The sequence below is a fragment of the Carassius auratus genome, chromosome 1 (assembly GCF_003368295.1).
Source record: "Carassius auratus strain Wakin chromosome 1, ASM336829v1, whole genome shotgun sequence".
In the NCBI taxonomy this organism is placed as follows: Eukaryota; Metazoa; Chordata; class Actinopteri; order Cypriniformes; family Cyprinidae; genus Carassius; species Carassius auratus.
In genome coordinates, this window is record NC_039243.1 from 31,647,079 (window position 1) to 31,667,784 (window position 20,706).

Here is a 20,706-nt window from a genome sequence, read left to right on the forward strand (position 1 = left end):
TTTCACCAAAGAAAGAACATCATATGACATGAGGGTGTGTAAATGGTGACAAGTTTCTTTTTTGGGCTGAACTCCCTGTAATGCATCCCTTTTTGCTAGATCAGGAATGGAAATGTTTGTCAAGTGAGCAGCTTTTATTTCTGTTGGCATATAATGAATCTTCTGATGGAACGATAGAAGAACTAATAATAGAGTTTAAGTTATGAGTTTGACTGGGGATCAAGCCTGGAATCAAACCTCTAATTTAATAATATTACAGAAAGAAAACGCACAATCCTCCCACACAAAAGCAGGTCTGATATTTTGGTGTGTGTGTTTTTTTTAAATGCCCTGGGTGAACGTGCCTGTCCATTCTTCCTGTTTCTGTCTTTTTCTAATCTAAGCTAGATATGCATTATGAATGTGCTGCAATCAGTGGAACACAGGGACTGATCTCTTCCTTCCAAAATGTGTCACCCACACGAAGTAAACAATCACTTAACATCTAGTGAGTTGATTCTATTTCCATGTAATAATCTCTGCTGACATATGACAAAGAGTCCGGTATTCATTGTTTATATGGTATATATGATGATCCAGCATTCACTGCAATTTAAATGGCATCATGGTGACATGAATAGCAGATGTGTCTTTATTAGGCTACTCAATGAATCAAGGTCATATGATCTCTGTACACATCTGACGGTGTTCAGTTGCATGCATCCAAGGCTGTTTATTTTGCTCTTTTTTCTTCTGGATTCTCTCATACCAACGCATCTCCTGTTTATACACAAACACACACACACACATGCATTTACACGCAGAGAGAGAGAGACAGTTCGTAATTGGCATTAAGTCGACCGAGGCGTTGACAGTCTTCTCCTTATGTAAAGGATGAAGGGATGCTGTGAATATAATAAGCCATCGATACAACGTTGTTTGCGACAAGCTGCCTCCATTCTGCATGCAATAAACAAATTAAAGCTATCGTTTCGTTACGTCAAGAGCTGAAAGCAGAGACTTAAACACGCGCGCGCGCACCGACGCCCATTAAAACACCACGCACGACACACGGCAAAAAGCATCCTGTGTCCAAAGCCCCTCACACACACACACACACACATTCAGCTACAGGATATGGAGAGTTTGAGGAGTGTAAACTACAGCATCTCTCTGCCACTGTCAATCAAACGTCGATCGGTTATTGATTTATTGTTTCTTACGAAATAACGTCCCCTCGTTTAAAAGCATTGTGACTCACCGCATCTTATAAAGCACTGGAATAATAGTCAGCTCCGGATGTGTTCAACAGCATCAGGCTGTGTGAGATCTCAGAATGCTCCTTTATTCCCGTGACAGTGTGTGAATAAAACACGCAGATGATGGTTCCCAGATGCGCGTTTATGAAGCCTCCTGAAGAACCACGACGAGGTGGAACAGTATATTTCGAGTATCCTGCGTCCCCCAAACCCAATGGATATACAGTGCCCTGTGCTGTATCCCGATCAGTGTTTTTCTGGAATAAGAGGAAGATGCGCAGAGTGGGTCCAGCGATGGCATCAGCGCCAGTCCATCGCTAGATCGTCCATGCGACCCGACAGCTAATGCACGCGCGAGGAGAGAAAATGACAAGCCAATTTGGAAGTAAAGTGATGCTTGATTCACGGATGGAGGGTGGGAGGGAGGGAAAGAGAAAGAAAGGGAGGATAAGAGAGGAGTGATGACGGGAGGACTTGAGCACGCTCTGGCGGTCGAGAGCGCGCACAGCAGTGAGGGTCGACCTTCCCTTCACTTGAGGGGTCTTTCATTGAAATGTGTGCAGTGTAACTTTTCTGTTTTGAGATGTGTTTTTCTTTTTCCTTTACATTTATTTAAGCTTCAAAAAGCTTAAAACTGCGTGTTTGAGTAATAAACTGTTGGCTGAATTAATTTTACAGATTATAAATAAAGTTGGGATACAGAAACATCAAAGTAGACGTAAATGTAGCCAGGTTATACCCTGGACACTGGAACCTGTTTAAAAAAATACAAAATATATATAATAACGATAGCTCTACATGCATGTTCAGATTTCAGATGATCAATTTAATAAATTTAAAATCATGGGGTTGAGATTTAAGCATTTCAAGATTGTTCACTGACTGTGTTCTGTATGTACTGTAACAAACATAAGATAAAGTAATTTAAAAAAATAAATGTCGAAGATAATTATTTGTTCATAAAGAACTCGAATTCTGAAACGATGATGATTATTTTATTAATCGATTGTTTCATTATATTTTTACCATCATCTGATAGTAACAGTGCTGATGCTTAGTCTTTTAAATAAATATTTATATTTGGATATTTACATATTTATTTGGGACACACATAAGATCTAAAAAAAAAATTATGAAAATGTATGAGCCTCTATTTTATGAGACGAAAGGGATTTTTTTTTTTTTTTTTTTTTGGCATCCATCTGTTGTAGGCTAATATTAAGGACATTAGGGTAATAAAGCATAATAGAAAACATCACATTGGCAAATTATAATTTGTGGACATACATTAATTTAAATGTCTCTCATGAGCTGATGTCTCTGTTATCATTAAATGAGGGGGAGAGGCCTGATCATCCATTTACATGACACTCATGCACGAGCATCAAAGGCGCATCGCGGACATGCGCGGTGAGTGACAGACAGTTATCACTCTCGCGCAAACCCTGGGCTTTCTAAATAATAATTACGACGTCTGAAAATGTTTTAAATTGAGCCCCGACTTTTCATCATCCGATGAGACGAGACGAGACGAGACGAGACGATCCGCGAGCGGCAGTTTTTCATGCAACCTGTTGATCTGAAGGTAAATGTGAAGTGGGGAGATCAGCTTTTATTGATCCTTACGTAACGAATGAAGATGGCATCGCAGCTGTCAGTTACACCTGAACCATGGCATGCTGAATTTATTTAGCTATAGGATTTATTTTAGCAAACTGTTTTTGTTGTCCTTACAGACAGATCCCATTTACTCTGTAGTCTAGCCATAACTTGTTTTAAATTCGCAATTAACCTATGCATAATAAACTCAATTTGTTACATTATAGCCTAGGCTATATGATGGACAACACATATTTAATAACCTAATGTTGTCATCTATTTTTACGTTAAGCAACAATGCGTCTCTCAACTAGCCTATCTTAACGACATTTTAATGTACCACTGATATATTATTGTGAGTTGTAAATCTATAATTAGGCTACTTGATCAATAATGACAGAACTGTTTTTCTATGACGCATCCGATGCAGACAGCGACCCAGCATCTGTTGCTATGGCTACTCCTTACTTGTAAAGTAACTTTTGTGGTTACTGAAACCTAAACAATTTGGGCTCCTACATATAAGGGGCAGGGTAGTCCATAATCAATTTTTAATATTGAAAACTGGAAATAATAAACAATTTGCACACTTGACAATTTATGCACTCCATATATGATTTCAAGATCGTTCGATATGACTTATTTTAAATCGTGCAACCCCCTTGGTGATGTGCTGAGGCTCCATGGTTCAGAACCTCTTTGCATATTTACGCATCTATCAGCTTCGCCCGCTTAAAAGAAACCCCTTGATTTGTTTTCCCTTGGTTACTATTGTTGTCCGCCACACCGCCCACCGCCAGGCGCTATCAGGTATGCTGGAAGGACATCTGTCCCGGTTAATTACCGTCGTGCACAGTTTAAGTCCGTTTACAGCTACTAAACCTGACCGGTAAGCGCATTACCGGAGCAGCGCGGCGCAGACACGAGCGCTCGCGCAGATCACAGAGGTGCCAGATTACATCAGCATGAATAACCGATTACAGCAAGCGTTATCAGAGCGATCGGTGAGATGTGACGTGAACCGTCTGTGCAATTCATAAAGCCTGTCATCGGTTACAGAAGCGTCACTAGATGCCAAACGTCACCGTCGCTGTCACAGGTAAGGTCTGTCAGGTGCGCATGCCAGTCAGTGATTAAGATGCAAGTCCCTCTTTCGTAGGATGAGAAATAGACAAATCTGTTTGTTGATTTGTATCTAGAATATGCTCAATGCAATTACGTCTGATGGTCCTGACATTAATTTTCTTGCATTGTTTTAGATGTCAGAAAGAGAGAGCTGGTAATTCATTACCCAAAGAGCTGAAAATGATGGGTATGTATGAGGTGTTAACACCACATCATTATTTTAGCCAGCATGTGTGTCTTAATCTGTCTTTCACAATTTATGATGACCATTTCCTTAATCTGCATGTGATATTCACACTCATACATTGTACATCAACTGATGTCACTGCATGTGCCCATGTCATTGATATATTTATGCGTATGTGTGTGTGTGTGTGTGTGTATAGACACACAGCGTGCTTTGCTGGCCGTGGAGCGGCTGCAGGAGCGGCTGAAGAAGAAGGGAGAACTACCTGCTGAGGAAAAACTCAGTCTGCTCAAGAGTGTTTTACAGAGTCCCCTGTTTCACCAGATCCTCATTATGCAAGACACCGGACAACAGCATCAGCAACAACAGGTCAGAGACTAATAACACCGTCATTAAAGTGCACGACCCAAAAAAAAGGCACACACTGACACGAAAACACATCAGACGATAGTGTGCTTTAACATTATGTAGTGTTTTATTTTTAATAAATGTATTCAATGAATCGGTGTATGCAAAATAAAATAAAAAATATTTATGACATGACACATATAGATTAATTTTGTGCCATATTTCTGTCATTACCTTCATAACTGATCTTGTGAAGTGTATTAAACAAAATTATATGTTATGCTGATATCCGACTCCACAACTACTGAAATGGAAATTTTCATGCAGGTATATTTTTTAAACAATTATACAATATATTTCATATGGATCATTTTGATTCACATCTTCTTCCCTGACTACATCAGCTCTGTTTCAGTGTCTATTATTAGATGAAATAAAACAAGAGACAATCCTTTCTTAAAGGACTGTTTTGGATTCAGTACAAGTCTCAATTGATAACAGTTGTGGCATAACTTTGTCCCTATTCTGCTTTAAAAAAGGGTGAAATGGGGGACAATCCATTAATATTCTTGGTGATTGATAGTAAAGCTGCAATATATAAACAATACACATGTTAACAAGATTTTTGCATGAAATAAATGAATCTGTATTTGGTAAATTATACCACATTTTACAGCTTTGTCAGCTTTACAGTTCAAATAATAAACAGAAGAGTCACACTATCAAAATGTATTGAGTTTAGAAGCCTTTTTGTCCATTATCAACAGTGTTGCATGAAACACAGCTAAATCTGAGGTCCCTTCGAAGCTAAACAGCTTTATATTGATCACAGCGTGCAATTTGGATGTTCAAAGTTTAGTTGCAAAATCTACAATCACACAAAACTCCAAATATCACAGATTATTATTGAAATGACTACCAGCAGAATATCACTATACAAAGGTACAGTAACCTGCACCCTTAACAAATTTTATAATTGCTTTTATAAAATTATAAGATTCACTTTTCTGCTTTTACAACCTCCAAATACTGTCCCTATTAAAGCTGCAGTCGGTAACTTTTGACGCTCTAGCGGTTAATAAACAGAACTGCTTGCGTCTTGCGGAAGAACATCGTAGCCGGAACTACTTCTCTCTGTTTATGTCTATGAAGAATCACAAAGGTACTGGATTACTCCGCCGCGGTATCCCCGAAGCAATCTAAAATAGTCCGAATATAAACACTTATTATAGGTGCACCTAGTGATTGAGGACAGGCTAAAAACACGGTTTGGAAAATGGATTCATGGTGTACTCGCTTATTATATACATTTTGTAAATCTTGAACACAAAAAAGTTACGGACCGCAGCTCTGATTGGTTGTTTCTTACCGGGAGCGATTGAGTTTCTGCAAACGACAATAGGACACTGGGAGGAGCCAGAGGAGCTTGATTTTTTCACAGATTATCTGTCTCATATTCTACTGTCAGGACATAATGTTTAACAAATGACAACAGGTTTAACAAATATGTAAAAAATACATTTTTACAAAAGTTACCTACTGCAGCTTTAGTTTCTATTGTTACCCTAAAATCTCTTTGTTTTCCTAATAAACTTTATGCCATAAATGCTGTCAACTGAGTCTAACTTCTAGTGGATGTTCCACTGAATGTAAAAATAGTTGCATGCATTGAATTTCGACCTGAGCTTGTATTTGACATTTGACTTTAACTGTGCTTAGTGTAATAACCACATTGACCCAGAGGACTACATTTACAGAGCATAAAGCGGTCAGAGAAGCCCAGCAGATATGAGTGGGAGGCATGAGAGGTTATTCAAGGATACTAGGTGAAAGAGTCTCAAAGGTGTGTGTGTGTGTGTGTGTGTATATGTGTGTTATGATGCAAGGTAATGATGGGAAATGTTCTCGCGAAAATGGCCTGCGTTGTCCCAAGCTTTCAAAGAGCAGCTCAGGTAATTTAGCTCCTCGGATATCATCATAAAAATAGACAGTGGATGTTACATTCAGATTTATTTGGTACAACCATAATTGATTGTGTTAGAATCTTCTAGCAGGCTGAAATGAGAGGAGCAGCAGGCGCCAGATGAGCGACTCCAGTAAACCAAGCACTAAACGGGCTGTTTGTCATGAAAAATCACACGTTTATGGGTTTGCTAATATGCCATGAGATGTAGCTACTTCAGCAAAACTATATATCAGATAATCTTCTTGCTGCTCACTTTGTATTGGTCAGGCCACTTGCCATGGATAATCATTAGCATTGAGTTGTTTATATGAATCAATCTTTAATCAATCTTATCATTTCCTGTTTGCATTCTGTAATGTAATAGGCTGGATTTTGTCATCTTTCTAAAATAGTTTTTAGAAAGTTTTCGGTTGCCAAACAATTAATTTATTATTCAATAATTAATTCACTCTCCTCTCAAGAGCTCAATGAAAGTAGCATATGCAATAAAAATATACTTTGTCTTCTGATACATCAGGAAAAAAATCTGCATGATAATTTTTTAATGCATTAAATTAGCTGAATAAATTCGGTTTCTTCAGATGCGCATTCTAAATCAAATTTAGATTTGTATATTTGAACATTATTTGTAAGGAGACGTCTGACTGTGTTCCACGTCAATGGTAAGTGCTTCTGTGTATATTGTGTGTGATGCATTAAGAGAGACGATTCTTTGAAAACAGCAGCGAGCACCAAACTGAGGTTGTATAAGCTACTTACCTGAGCTGACCGCTTAATCGGTGCTGAAACCAGAGAGATGCAGAGGTCAGCAAGTCACACACACCTTTCTGTAATTCTGGGGACTTTCCATTGACTCGTGTTGTTTTTATAGTGAACTAAGTATGTTTGTTTTCCTATCGCTAAACCTGAGATTTGCAGAAACAATTTTGCATGTCTATAATTTCATTAAAATAATCCAGTGTGTTAAACCTGACTGCTACACGACAAATAGAAAGTGAGATACTCCAACAACAAAAAAAAGCACACTGTTATTAGTTAGTTTTAGCAATGGGCTTGGCTTGCACCCTACTAAATATCTGTGCATTAGACCATTACACTTGAAACACTGAAATATAACCACTCTTTTAATAAACTGAATATATACCCAAGCTTTGACCAAGTTGCAATAAAGGCTCAGTTGGCAGTCTGACTGAATTATAACAATGAGCTAATGTTTTACGCGTCAGACTTCAATCATTTAGACTTTTTTATAGCAATGCTCACATTTACACTTGTTTTCATTTGAAGAGAGAACATTATGTGAATAACTGAACATCTCTCCAGCAATGAAACTGATCTAAATACTGCACTTTCTTTCTGATATCAAGTGTTTGTCTGTGTATATATATTGCCAGTATCTTGTTGCCTTGTATAAAAACACACTACTGTTAAAAATGTGGGGTTGTTGTTTTTTGAAAGTCTCTTCGGCTCATCAGGACTGCATTTATCCGATCAGCAAAAACAGTAATATTGTGAAATATTATTACAAGTTAAAATACATGATTTATATTCAAAAGCTGAATTTTTTAGCACCATCTTGAATGTCACATGATTCATCAGAAATCATTCTAATATGCTGATTTGCTGCTTAAGAAACATTTCTTCTTATAAGTGCTGAAAATAGTTAATATTTTGGTGTGGAAAATGACTTTAGATGTGTGTTTGTACAGGTTTCCCCCAGAATGCCTCTTTCCCAGTCACTGAGTGTTGATGCAGATGTTGTGAGCACATCCCATCCCTCATGCACACTGAGATACAGAGACTCTTATCTCTCAGCACAGCGGCGAAATGACCGATGTCAATCCTCCAATCATGTGACCTTTGGCCCTTGCATCACTGTGGACATTTCTCTGCTGCAGTCCATGGCCAAGGTACTGTACCACCATAATTGAGGACCTTTAAACAAACTGCAGTTTGAATCCATTCTTTCTTATCTCATGTATTTACTTCTCTTTCAGGGTCGGTCTGTGCTTAGTTTTGAGCTGGAGAAGGGTGGAAGTGCTTTAGGCATCAGCATTGTTGGTATGGATCCTGAAGGCAGTGGAGGTCATGGTATCTTCATACAGAAGATCCAGCCAGCCTCTGTAGCATACAGGTATACACTGACAAGGATTCAAGTACAGTGTAGAAAAACATTATGTTATTCTGGATAGGTGCATAAATTGATCTGAAGCCATTCTTTATTTAGTGATGGACGTCTGCATGAGGGTGATCAGATTCTAGCAGTGGATGGCAAGCTGTTTGAATCCTCTGTGACTCAAGAACAAGCTCTCCAGGTTCTTCAAGATGCTGCTTCTGTGGTAACCTTAATTATAGCCAGGGAACCAGCCCCATCATTCAGCCCCCCACAGGTGAGCATTAGGAGATGCATTAGCCTACATCTCTTAAAGTTCCCTAAATATAGCTGTTTAAATGTACCCTGAGCTCATGTTTTGCCTCATATCTTACGCTGTAATGTCTTATGCCTTAAAGCTGCCCCACTTTACCATACATCTCAAATCTGATTCTGATCCACAGTAATTCGATTGCATTACCACAAGTGCAGCACATCTAACATTTGAAATGGTTTACATTAGCTTTTAAAACAGAGGTTTTCGGTTTGGTGGTTGTTGTGGAAAAAGAGGATTTCCTGGTAATGGTGGCGATTAAATTGAGCCTTCTTCTATTAGCAAGACTATTATAATACACTACTGTTCAGAAGAGGTTTTTCATGCTCACCAAGTCTTTACCATCAATTTTGATCAATTTAGTGCATTTTTAGTGCGAAAGAAAAGTATGAAATTCTTACGAAAAATTTACTTTAAAGAAAATTGAATAGTTGTGTATACTATATATGGGGTTCAAAGATGAAGGAAAATTTTTGATGGGGAAAATAATTACATTTTTTGGATTATATGGTGTTTACCTTTCCTTGTGAGTTTTTTTTTGTTGCCTTTTTTATTTAATTTTTTGCCTTTTTTATCTCAATATATAATTATAAACACAATACAGAGAACATGATCATATTTTTCTATTGAGATAATAAATATTTCAATTTTAAAAACAAGTGATATAAAAATATAATACACATGTGGAGATTAGTAAAATTGATCGTAAAAAAAAATACAAAGTAACAGCTGTTTAAAAAGTTTTTTTTTTATTTTTTTTTAAGAGTATCAAGACATAATGTTACAAAACATTTCTATTCTATTCTTTCTTTTCATCAAAGATAAAGATATTCCAGTGTCTGTTTGGCACAACATTGTTATGGCATTTTGTAAAAAAAAAACTCTGTTTCATGAAATGATTTGTTACATTTAAAAAAATAAACTTACCCTGAGAAATATTCACTGTAGTAAGTGTGACAACTTGCCCCAGTCTCTCTTGCACTGTAATTTAAATCTGAATCCACAGCCTCGACAACTTCATCATATTGAGCTGCAGAATGACGGATCGGGTCTGGGCTTCGGCATCATTGGAGGGAGGAGTACTGGCACCATGGTAAAAACCATCCTACCTGATGGTGTAGCTGGAAGGGTATGAGAGAATCAGCATTATTGTTATGTTTTTGAATTGTACATGTACAAACTGATTCAAATTAGGAAGAGTGGCAAATGCCTTGACGTGTGCACACAGGACGGGAGATTACGCGGTGGAGATCTGCTCCTCAGAATCGGTGATGTGGATGTGTCCACTATGGGCAGTGAGGAAGTGGCACGTGAGCTCCGTCTTGCTGGTCCCCGTGTGAGACTTATCATTGCCAGAGAAACCACTGATGGTGACCTTTCACCTTCCATCACCCAGCTACAGGTGCAAAATGCTTGTGTGTGTGTGTGTGTGTGTGTGACATATCAGGACACAACTCTGTATAATGACATGGGTATGACACAGGTATTACAAGGAGAGGGTGACTTATGAGGACATAACCCATGTCCCCATTTTTCAAAACGCTTATAAATCATACAGAATGAGTTTTTTTGAGAAAGTAAAAACGCATTAAGTTTCCTGTGAGGGTTAGGGTTAGGTGTAGGGTTGGTGTAGGGCCATAGAATATACAGTTTCTACAGTATAAAAACCATTACACCTATGGGATGAACACACTTTACACAAAAACAAATGTGTGTGTGTGTGTGTGTTCATATTAGAGGTGTGCGATAATGACAAAAAAATTATATCTTGACACTTTTGGGGATTTTTTTGATAATGGCACTTAAAAGCGACATATGATAAATGATCTTTTTTATTTAGCCTATATCATACAAGTTTGGAAACAATTGAAGGTGAAATTAAAGCTAATTAAATTAAAACTATTTCTATTTTCAACAAAAATTGATTGACACTGACATTGAGACACAAGGAGATTGTGGTTAAGTGAGAGAGTCAATGTAATGCAAAGAGATGTCGTGTTTGTTGTCAAATGTTATATTTATTCACACTTTCTAAGTCTTTTATCTTGATTACGTATTATAATCATAAATGCCTTTGTATTATGTCTTTGAAGATACAAAAACTAATAATTTGATGAGCCGATAATAAACAAAGTATTATCCTTCTGCAGGGTTTAGCAGAGAAAAAGGAAAAAGAGTTCGGCATCAGATTCAGTAACAACAAAAATGGTTTCAGCATCTCCAGATCTCTGGATAACCTGGACAAAGGTATGATTTCTTACTGTTTCCTTTCAGAAGTTATTTTCCCGTTGAGTCTAAGAATGTTAAACGTGAAACATTAAATGAATATTGGGTGTTTTAGAGTCCAGTGGGTTTGAAATAAAGAGCATACTGAAAGGAAAAGCCGTGAATCCGGATGGACAAATTCACACCAGAGATCACATCATTGCTGTGAGTCCAAATCACAGACCTTTGTTTTCTCTTTGTCTTTCGAGAATCACATCTGTTTATCTTCCTTGTGTGTGCATGTAAAGTTAAACAGTAGTTCTAATGCTTTCAAGCTATTTATTTACATGTTTACAAAGTTTTGCATTAATTGTGTTTGGAGGTTTAGAGAGCTCAGATATGAAACATTAAATAATGCTTAAATAATGATGGGATTCTGCTGTACAGACTGTGGAAATACACTCCTGTCAGAAGTTTAGTGTCATCGCTTTTATTGTATTCTTTGCCGAGGTCAAAATGACCAGAAACAAAACAGTGTATACTAGGAATATTTCTGAAAAATGCATGCTTGCTTTGTGGTAGAACAGCGGGATAATGTGTCTAAAGATGGGTAAAATGTCATGACGCATCAATATAGTCGGTATTAATGTTGTAGCAAGAATTATTTAGCATGAAAATCAATGCGTGACATAAACTTTGAAGAGAAAAACTTAACATATAGTTATTAAACTTTGCAACTATTCATCTTAACACAGAGAAATCCTGAAAGACACAAGCACAGATATCATCTGGAGCTATTTCACACTCAATAAAGATGAAGCTTAATGTGACTCTATAATAGTTATAATGTAAGTTTTTAGTGAAAAATCAGTTCTTTAATTGTTATTAATGATATCCTAACACTAAACTCTGATCATTAGCACTTTAGACTCATTAAACGATCAAAGATGGCTTTCAGATATAATGTTAAATGGCTGTAATTACGCAAATATTTTCCATTTAATGGACGGTGTCTGCATGATTGGCTCCTATAGAACGTGATATTGGATTGAACAGAAAATAAGAGGTATTGCTTATCTTTTAGGTTTTGATTGGGTCAGAGGTGCTCTTAAAAGATAGGAAACTATGAGATTAAAGCTGAAGAACATGAGCGTTGAGCCAGCAATATTAGTGACTTCAATAACTGTGAATAATATAAAACATATAAATAAAAGACAAACGTTCAAATATCTGAACATGAATTATATGAATCATATTATTATTAGTTTTATGCACATGTTATTTAATTGTCAATTTTAATGGGGGGTGTTGGTGTTTTTAGAAACCGAAAGCAGCGGAGATTCTGCACACGACTGGTCAACAAGTAGAAATCTCTCTTCAGAGAAAGAGCTCAACATCTGGAGCACAGACAGCGTCCTCCATCTCTCAGAGAGACTCGAGCCCTCTGGGGCTTCTTCCCCCTCCGCTGCCTCCACGTCTGCCCGAAACGAAGCCTGTCCTGCCCCCAGGGAAAGTCTTCTACACTGAACGCCGGGACCTCAACTTCAACAGAGAGTGCAGTCAGTGAAACGCTCGTCACTTGGGTTTATTTACACTCATTCGACCCGTTCTCTGTGTGAAGTCTTTGACCCTGCTTTGAATCTAATAACAGCTTCTGTGTCTGTTCGTTCTTTCTGTGACCTCAGTGGAGTCAACGCCAAGCTGTTATTTAAAGTCCAACATGGAGAACAGAAACAACATTGTTTCACGTAAGAGCAGAAAATGTTGTTTTCTAGCATATTTGATTATCATTGATTATCACAGCCACTCATTTTGACTTTTGTTCCTTGGGTTCGTTAGTGTACGAGTAAACATCTGCTATGATATACTGATATAATTGTGATTTAAGAGAATTTTAATTGATCAGAAATTAAGCATTGTATCACTTGCTCACCAGTGGATGCTCTGCAGTGAATGGGTGCCGTCAGAATGAGAGTCTAAACAGCTGCTAAAAACACCACAATAATCCACACCACTCCTGTCAATCATTTAGCATCTTGTGAAGTGAAAATCTGCATGTTTGTAATAAATAAATTCATCATTAATTAAATTTTTTTATGTTTTTACCAGTTAATATATGAGTCTTCTATGCATAATATTGCTTTTGCCAGTGAAAACTTTGTCTGGTCTGAATCAGGAGAAAAATATGCACAGATCAAGTACAATCCAAAACAGTTCTAAACAAATATGCATGTGGATTTCAATGTGAATGACAACAGGAGATGGACTTTTTCTCTGGAGTAAGCATTATTATGGACTTATATTTTGGCCATAGGCAATGATTTAAAGTTACAAACACGCAGCTCTTGGCTTCACAAGATTGGAATTAATTTATGAATTTGATTGGTGTGGATTATTAATGTTTTTATCTGCTGTTTGGACTTTCATTCTGACGGCACCCATTCACTGCAGAACATCAGTTGGTGAGCATGTGATGCAATGCTAAATCTGCTCCAATAGAGAAACATTCACATCTACATTTTGGATGGTCTGAGGGTGAGAATATGTTCATTTCTGGGTCAAATATATTCCTTTAACTTGTATTTAATGTAGTCTGTTAACTTGAATAGTTTTTGTACATTTCGACAGCTGTCTAATCAGCATCGATAACAGATAAATGCTTTAAAGCCAAAATACTGATTCATTTAACATCACACATACATGGACACTGAGCAGTTAATTTCTTTAGCTTGCTTGATGATTTCTAACATAGATATTGAAATCCAGACTCTATTATGATGAAAACATACATTGTCTTTCGTAATCGATTCTCCTTAGTCATGTTGTCTTTTATTTATGCGTGACGTGAAATTTTGTTTTAGTTTGCAAACTGCCTGATGAAGAGGATATATTGAAGAAGAAGTGGCAAAGCAAGCTGGGTCCTCAATATGAAGTCATGGTGCGTCTCATCTGTATTCCCTTTCCTGTATTTTCCATTTCAAGTGTGTGTGTGTGTGTGTGTGTGTGAGCATATGTTTACATTCAGTATATGTCTCTGTTGATGTATGCACATGCGCAGGTGGCCCAGGTACAGAAACTGACTGAGAGCAGCGGTCTTGGTGTGAGTTTGGAGGCTAAGGAAGGTCATCATTATATCTGCTCTTTACTGCCAGAGGGTCCGATCGGACAGACGGGAATCATTCATCCTGGAGACGAACTGCTAGAGGTTCACTTCAGTTTATGTTCACTTCAGTACTTCATTACTATAGAATGCATTTACCTAAAAAGCTAATGTAAATTATATTTGGTTATACATCAAAGTCAAACAAGCTTTAGATAATACTGTTGTTTATAGATTAAGCCATTGTAATCCCTTATCATAAACCCTGCTAACATATGCATGCATAATAACTGAACTCTTCTGCATTCTGGTTTTTATGCATAGCACTTTATCCGGTGCTGACTGCACATGAATATCAATCACGACAGCTGTTTAAAAACAGTCCTTCCTGTCAGGAGAAAAGCCTAGAGGATGGTTTCGGCAGAGCAGGCGAGTTGATGTGTTTTCTGTTTGTAGGTGAACGGCTTCTCTCTGATTGGTGAGACACACAAGGAAGTTGTGAGCTTGCTGAAGGAACTTCCTGTGAATGTTTGTGTGGTTTGCAGTCGTCTCATCCCACCCACAGCCAGTGATGAAGATGATGATGATGATGATGTACAACTCAACCTCAAGAAGCTACTAGCAGAATTTAATGAAAAGGTTTCCTGTCTGTGTCTATCTATGCAGCATTACAAATAAAACTAAAGTTTAAAAGATGATAGAAGTGTATTCAAGGGAAGTGTACTTAAAGGGAATATTCTTTCATTATAATGTTTCTTAACACACTTTTAAAAAGTACACTTTGTAATAAAGTCAAATTGACCGCTCATTGACCGTACACTTATTACTTTAAACACTTATTGAAGTATACAATAAGAAGTACACTTATTGACTAACACACTAAAGCACATGTAATATGTACTAAATTGGACCTTAATGTGTAATTACAAATATATTTAAATAAATGACATACAAGCTTCAATAGAAATTACATTAAAGTGTATTTATTTAGGCTACTTTTTTATTCTAGGGACAAATTCTCACTATTAACTTGTAGATTATTAGCATGCATATACTTATTATGCGCATATTAATGCCTTATTCTGCATGACCTTTAATACAAGCACATACCTAAACTTAACAACTAACTACTGATAAGCATGAGTTTACTGAGGGAAAACTCTTAGTTCATAGTGAATATGTGCTTCCTATTTGGCAGTACACTTTAATCATATTTCAGGCTATGAAAGTATGTAAGTCCTACTTAAAAGTAGCAATAATTACTCTAGAGTTCAGTTGACTGCATTTAATATAAATTCAAATTAGAATAATTTTTTATTTGCAATCAATTACAATTATCATGCAACTACGGATCCGAAAATAGTAGATTTAGTTAGAAAATATAAAGTGTTTTAATGTTTTTTTTTTTTTTTTGCCAAACTGGACTTCTTTTTTAACAAAAATATTTACTCACCCACATTTAGTTTCAAACTCAAAACCCCTCTTTTTCTTGTAAAATGTACTTTTGCTAATCTTTAATTAGCAATTACACAAAGAATAGAATCAAGCTCCAAAAAATGGAAAAAAAAAGTGTAGAAGTAGCATAAAATAGAACTGAATCATAATAAAGAATTCCCAATTAAAGGGACACTAAGTAGGAATTACTCCCATCTAGTGGTGAAATTGTATTTTGCATTCAAACTAATTTTGCTCTCCAGCGCCTCGCTTTTTCAAATGCGCGTTGCATCTACGGTAGGCGATATGTACCAAAAAGCTTTGACAGGATGTCTTCTAATAGCACTTCGTCGAGTTTTCCTTCAGGTGTGTTATTTCAAACAAACAGCAACATGACAACTAACAAACGAATGTTACAGTATGAATTACTGACTGTGGAAAACATGAAATATTGTAATTAGTAGTTATGTCTAATTTATTCGTTATATTTTCTGAATAATGTGCATTGTTAGATATAAAAAAAATATTATAATATAGACTGTAACACTGACTTACCTGTCGAGAAGAAAACTAGCCACTTCTGCGTCTCTTTTGAAATCTTTATCAAGCATTAGCTCTTTCCACCTAGAAAAAGCTTCCCCGACATTAACTCTTGTTTTCTGTAATCTACGGTCACATTTCCTTTTACGTTCTATTTTTGACTGTTTTGGCGACTATGTTTTCTTCTACTGTGGCGCGGCATATGTATGGTCCATAATAAGAATGCAATCCAGACTTTTAAACTTGCCGGTGCAGTTTCAAGCGCCTCTCACTGCTCTGCACCTGCGTTTCTGGCTCTGACCGAAAACGCGCTGTGGAAACGCGTTGGCTTAGTACTTTTTGTCCCTCTCTGCTATTATAGTTCTGCAAGATGGCGGAACTACATGGAAGCCTCCGTCGACCTACCTGTCCCATGTATATAAAGATAATAAATTCTTCATTTACGAGGATTAGTTTAAACATTGGCATAGGTATTTGTACACCATTGAGGGCATATTTATGAATAAAAATATTGATTTTAGATAATAAAATACCTAAAAAGTTACTTATTGTCCCTTTAACGTCATAAATTGAAGCACACAAAATGAATGATTGCTAATGCTTTTGTCCTTTTTAAAATTAGTTAACATGAGTCCACTCATTTTTTTTCTGCAAAATAATACTGCCTTTTTCCACTTTTTCTCACAGGCCGAGCTAAACTCGTCTGCATGTAGAGAGGAAGAATGGAGGACAGAGGCTCCTTTGCTTTCCCATCAGGCCATGTGGGAGAGCCAGATTCAAGTTTACGAGCTGCAGAAAGGCGATTCTGGTCTGGGATTCAGCATACTAGACTATCAGGTATCTGTGTGTCTATTCACCAGTACTATTAGCTCCACATGACTTGGTTTGGGGACATTGCAGCAATCTCTCCTAATTAATGTCTACTCTTCTCTGTCTCTCTTGCGCTGTGACTTGCTGAAACTCTCTCAGGACCCCATGAACCCAGGGCATACTGTGATCGTGATCCGCTCTCTTGTAGCAGGCGGTTTGGCAGAAAGAGATGGCCGCTTGCTGCCAGGCGACCGGTTGATGTTCGTGAACGGGACTGACTTGAGCCACGCGAGTCTGGATCAGGCCGTCCGCGTCCTGAAGAGCACTGCTTTGGGAATCGTACGCATCGGAGTCACCAAACCCTTAACGGTAAATTTCTCACAATCAGCTCCATTCTCAAGAGCAACGATCTTGAGCAGTGTGGGAGAGATCTAGAATCATCATGCATCATGCAGAGTCATCATGCAATGTTAAGGAAGAGAATTCAATGTGCACCACTTTGACATGTATAATTTGCAGTATGATAAGCATGCATTTATATCAACTATCTGTGAGCAATGGCTGTGTTGAATGCTTAAGTATATTAAACTACAGCTCCTCAAACTACTGGCACTTTAATGTCAAAGGGGTTTCATTATTCTTGGAAACATTCTACCATATCCATATCATGTATTTTGTCATTTTTTGAAAGCCTTTCACCAAGACAAATTACATACAAATCCATCAATACAAAGAAATATATTACAGTTTTTATTTTTTTTTAAATACATTGATATAAATGATTCTGTGATTAAGTAAATACTTCAGAAAAACAAATGTAATGTCTAAGAATTCTATTGATTCTTTTAATTATACAGTTAAGCAAAACCTACTCATCTTTCTGATACTGGTGTACCCATCATGCACTGGGGCATTAATAATTACTTCATGCATTTTTCACTGTTTTCAAGTTGCATTTACACTGTGTTATGGTTGCTTTTGTTGCTTAGACTGAGATGTCATTGCATTGCCTCTGTCATCTTTTATATTTTCCAAGTCACTTGAGTGTTTCTGGCCTGAGCTCTGTTGTTATTACCGTAGTCTAGAACTGGGTCTCAGTAACTGTGGCTCGTGAGTCTCTGGTTACTGGAGTCTTTCAATAATTAATGTCTCTTGAATTCTAACACCAGCCTCCTAAAACAAGTGGTGGGTTTGTGTTTATGTGTCTCTGAAATGCTCGTTAGCTGGTCCTGGGAACCTCACTGTGAAGTTAAGTGTCCATCGAGTGAGAGAGGAGTTTTGAGTCGGAGATTTAATACAGCTTTGTCATTGACAGGAGAATGAGACTCAGGACGCAGAAGATGATGTAACTGTCAGCGTTTACTCCGAACATTACAACCAGCACAGCACTTTGCAGGTATATTGCTTTAGCTGCTATAATACTAATGTGAGCATCTGAGCTACATGAAACCACTGCTTTTCAAGGACTCTTGACATTTGTTTTGCATGCATAAACTCAGTCTAAATTTCCTGCTTCATGATGTAATTTTGAAGTGTCCTGCAGCAGCTGATTTTGCAAACGATGGTTGTTTTACTCAAGCAGTTAGTAGGCCGAAGAGAAAGTGTTTTTTTTCCACTGACCTAATTTAGCGTGGTCATTCTAGCTGTCAGGGTTTAACTGGGAAGGATATTTGTGTGACATCATCTCTTATTCACACAAGGGTTTTGGTTTACTCCAGACCGTAAGTGTGTTCAGGACTCGTCCGCTTCATTGGCTCGTCGAGAACACATTTGAGCATTGTCATTGATTGCTTTTAACTTTTTTATGGTGAACAAATTGTTTGTAGTATATCATTTATTTTGCTGTATTTTTTTTTTTTACAAAATCATTTTTTTCCCTTAAAAATGGGATAATTCAGCTGCCTTTTTTCTTGCATATTAGTGCAGGTCATTCTATTTGTTAGAGATCTGGGGGATAAAATGCTAACCAAAAAGTCATTATTATAAACTTTCAGTATTCTTGGAAATACAAAAGCTAACATGACAATGCTTTTTGGTTTAATGTTCATTTCTAATACATTTTTAACATTTCAAGTTATAGATTAATGTTTAATGAACAAACTTGAATTTAAAATGAACAACAATGTATTTACAGACCTTCATTAACATTAACGCTGAAAAATATAAATTCTTTAACTAATGATTTTTGGATTTTATACCTTAATCTGCAAGTGTGCATTAATGTTGAATCAAAAGTTACGGTTAAAATGTTTATAATGTTGCAACATTTTTAATTTTTCAACATTTTTATGTTTTTAAGCAATAATAGCTATTCTTAATGTATTTGATTAAGTAAATGCATTCCTAGTTAGTAAAGGATGCTTGTATTTAAATGCTGAAATACTTGCCTAATTGTAATGTTTCTTAATTACCAAATGCATTTTACTTACATTTTGCCATTTAATTATTTCGGACCCTGTTTATGTTCTGGATAAAATACACTGGTTGAGGATTTGGAGGAATTGTTGACAACTTAAAAAAAATAAAAATAAAAAGTGCAAGACATTGCTCATCAGAGGATTGTGCATGTCATTCAGTCCCACATTGACTGGCACCGAGTCGCCCGGGATGTTTCTCGAGAGCTGAATAAACACTCTCAGCACTGGAAATAAAGCACCGCTGCAGGACAGATGTTTAAAAGGGCTCTTAGCAGCACATATGCACAGAAAATAGGCCATTTCACTGAATAAAGTCTCTTTATCTGTTTGTGTTCTAGACAAATTCCCTCTCTCAGAACAGCAGGATGGAGACTGACGCTAAACACGTCTCCATCCCTTCAAGCGGCTATGAGAGAAGCATTACTATAGTCAGGGGAAACTCCAGTCTGGGTATGTTAACCCTGTTCTTTACATTCTTCCTGTCTGTCTTCTTACTGATCCTCAGTTTGTTTCACGAAGAGCTGGACTCTGTGAGAGACCTGTAACATGCTGTGTGTGTATAGATGTTGAATGGGTTTGTTTGAGATCTCTAACACACCTCACAAACCTTCCTAGATGAAAGTACACATGCAATATATTACATAGGGATCTAACGGTTTGTATTAGCATATGATTTATTTGAATTTTTTTTATTTGTTTGCATGTACTTTAGTTTGTATGTATGTTGTTGTTTTTTAAAGATTTCTTAGATTTCTCTCTCTCTCTCTCAAGTCAAGCTATACTGTATATGATGCATTGCAGGGCTCAACTATGCATTTATGTATTACATTTTTTTCAGCTGATTTGAACTTGCCCTACACTTTTTATTTTACTGTATTTCCAATATTTCATGCATTAATTTCCTTTATAATAAATAAATAGGATGCATTAAATTGATCAAAAGTGACGGGAAAGTCATTTATAATTTTACAAAAGATTCCTTTTTCAAATAAACGCTGTTCTTTTGAACTTTCTGTTCATCGGTGAATCCTGAAAAATAAAATGTATCACAGCACAACTGTTTTCAACATTGATAATAATCAGAAATGTAAGAAATGTAAATAATTATCTTAGAATGATTTCTGAAGATCATGTGACACTGAAGACTGGAGGAATGGTGCTGAAAATACAGCTGTGCATCACAGAAATAAATTGCATTTTACGATACATTCTCAAAGAAAGAAAATGAAATGGAAATTTTACAAGCATGCCATTACAACTATAAATTCATAAACACGATTAAAAATGATGACATAAAATGATTTAAATGAA

General features: G+C 36.8%; 2 protein-coding genes across 5 annotated transcripts in view; one reads left to right on the forward strand and one right to left on the reverse strand.

The window, feature by feature from the left end:
• LOC113107602 (adhesion G protein-coupled receptor L3-like) overlaps nt 1-1,794 on the reverse strand; it is a 109,320-nt gene extending 107,526 nt beyond the window's left edge. For all 4 annotated transcript variants that reach the window (XM_026270257.1, XM_026270248.1, XM_026270237.1 and 1 more), the window contains exon 1: nt 1,241-1,794. The gene's annotated coding sequence lies outside the window, so the exon portion shown is untranslated. The remainder of the gene's footprint in view (nt 1-1,240) is intronic.
• A 797-nt stretch (nt 1,795-2,591) lies between these two features.
• LOC113107631 (multiple PDZ domain protein-like) overlaps nt 2,592-20,706 on the forward strand; it is a 40,028-nt gene continuing 21,913 nt past the window's right edge. The window contains exons 1-19 of the mRNA XM_026270277.1: nt 2,592-2,823; nt 4,097-4,149; nt 4,349-4,518; nt 8,173-8,373; nt 8,461-8,597; nt 8,691-8,853; nt 9,896-10,018; nt 10,118-10,291; nt 11,040-11,136; nt 11,231-11,319; nt 12,416-12,653; nt 12,780-12,842; nt 13,956-14,032; nt 14,153-14,299; nt 14,651-14,833; nt 16,856-17,005; nt 17,138-17,347; nt 18,294-18,374; nt 19,734-19,845. Of these exons, the coding sequence (XP_026126062.1) occupies nt 4,143-4,149; nt 4,349-4,518; nt 8,173-8,373; nt 8,461-8,597; nt 8,691-8,853; nt 9,896-10,018; nt 10,118-10,291; nt 11,040-11,136; nt 11,231-11,319; nt 12,416-12,653; nt 12,780-12,842; nt 13,956-14,032; nt 14,153-14,299; nt 14,651-14,833; nt 16,856-17,005; nt 17,138-17,347; nt 18,294-18,374; nt 19,734-19,845 (2,422 nt within the window). The 5' untranslated portion in view covers nt 2,592-2,823; nt 4,097-4,142. The remainder of the gene's footprint in view (nt 2,824-4,096; nt 4,150-4,348; nt 4,519-8,172; nt 8,374-8,460; nt 8,598-8,690; nt 8,854-9,895; nt 10,019-10,117; nt 10,292-11,039; nt 11,137-11,230; nt 11,320-12,415; nt 12,654-12,779; nt 12,843-13,955; nt 14,033-14,152; nt 14,300-14,650; nt 14,834-16,855; nt 17,006-17,137; nt 17,348-18,293; nt 18,375-19,733; nt 19,846-20,706) is intronic.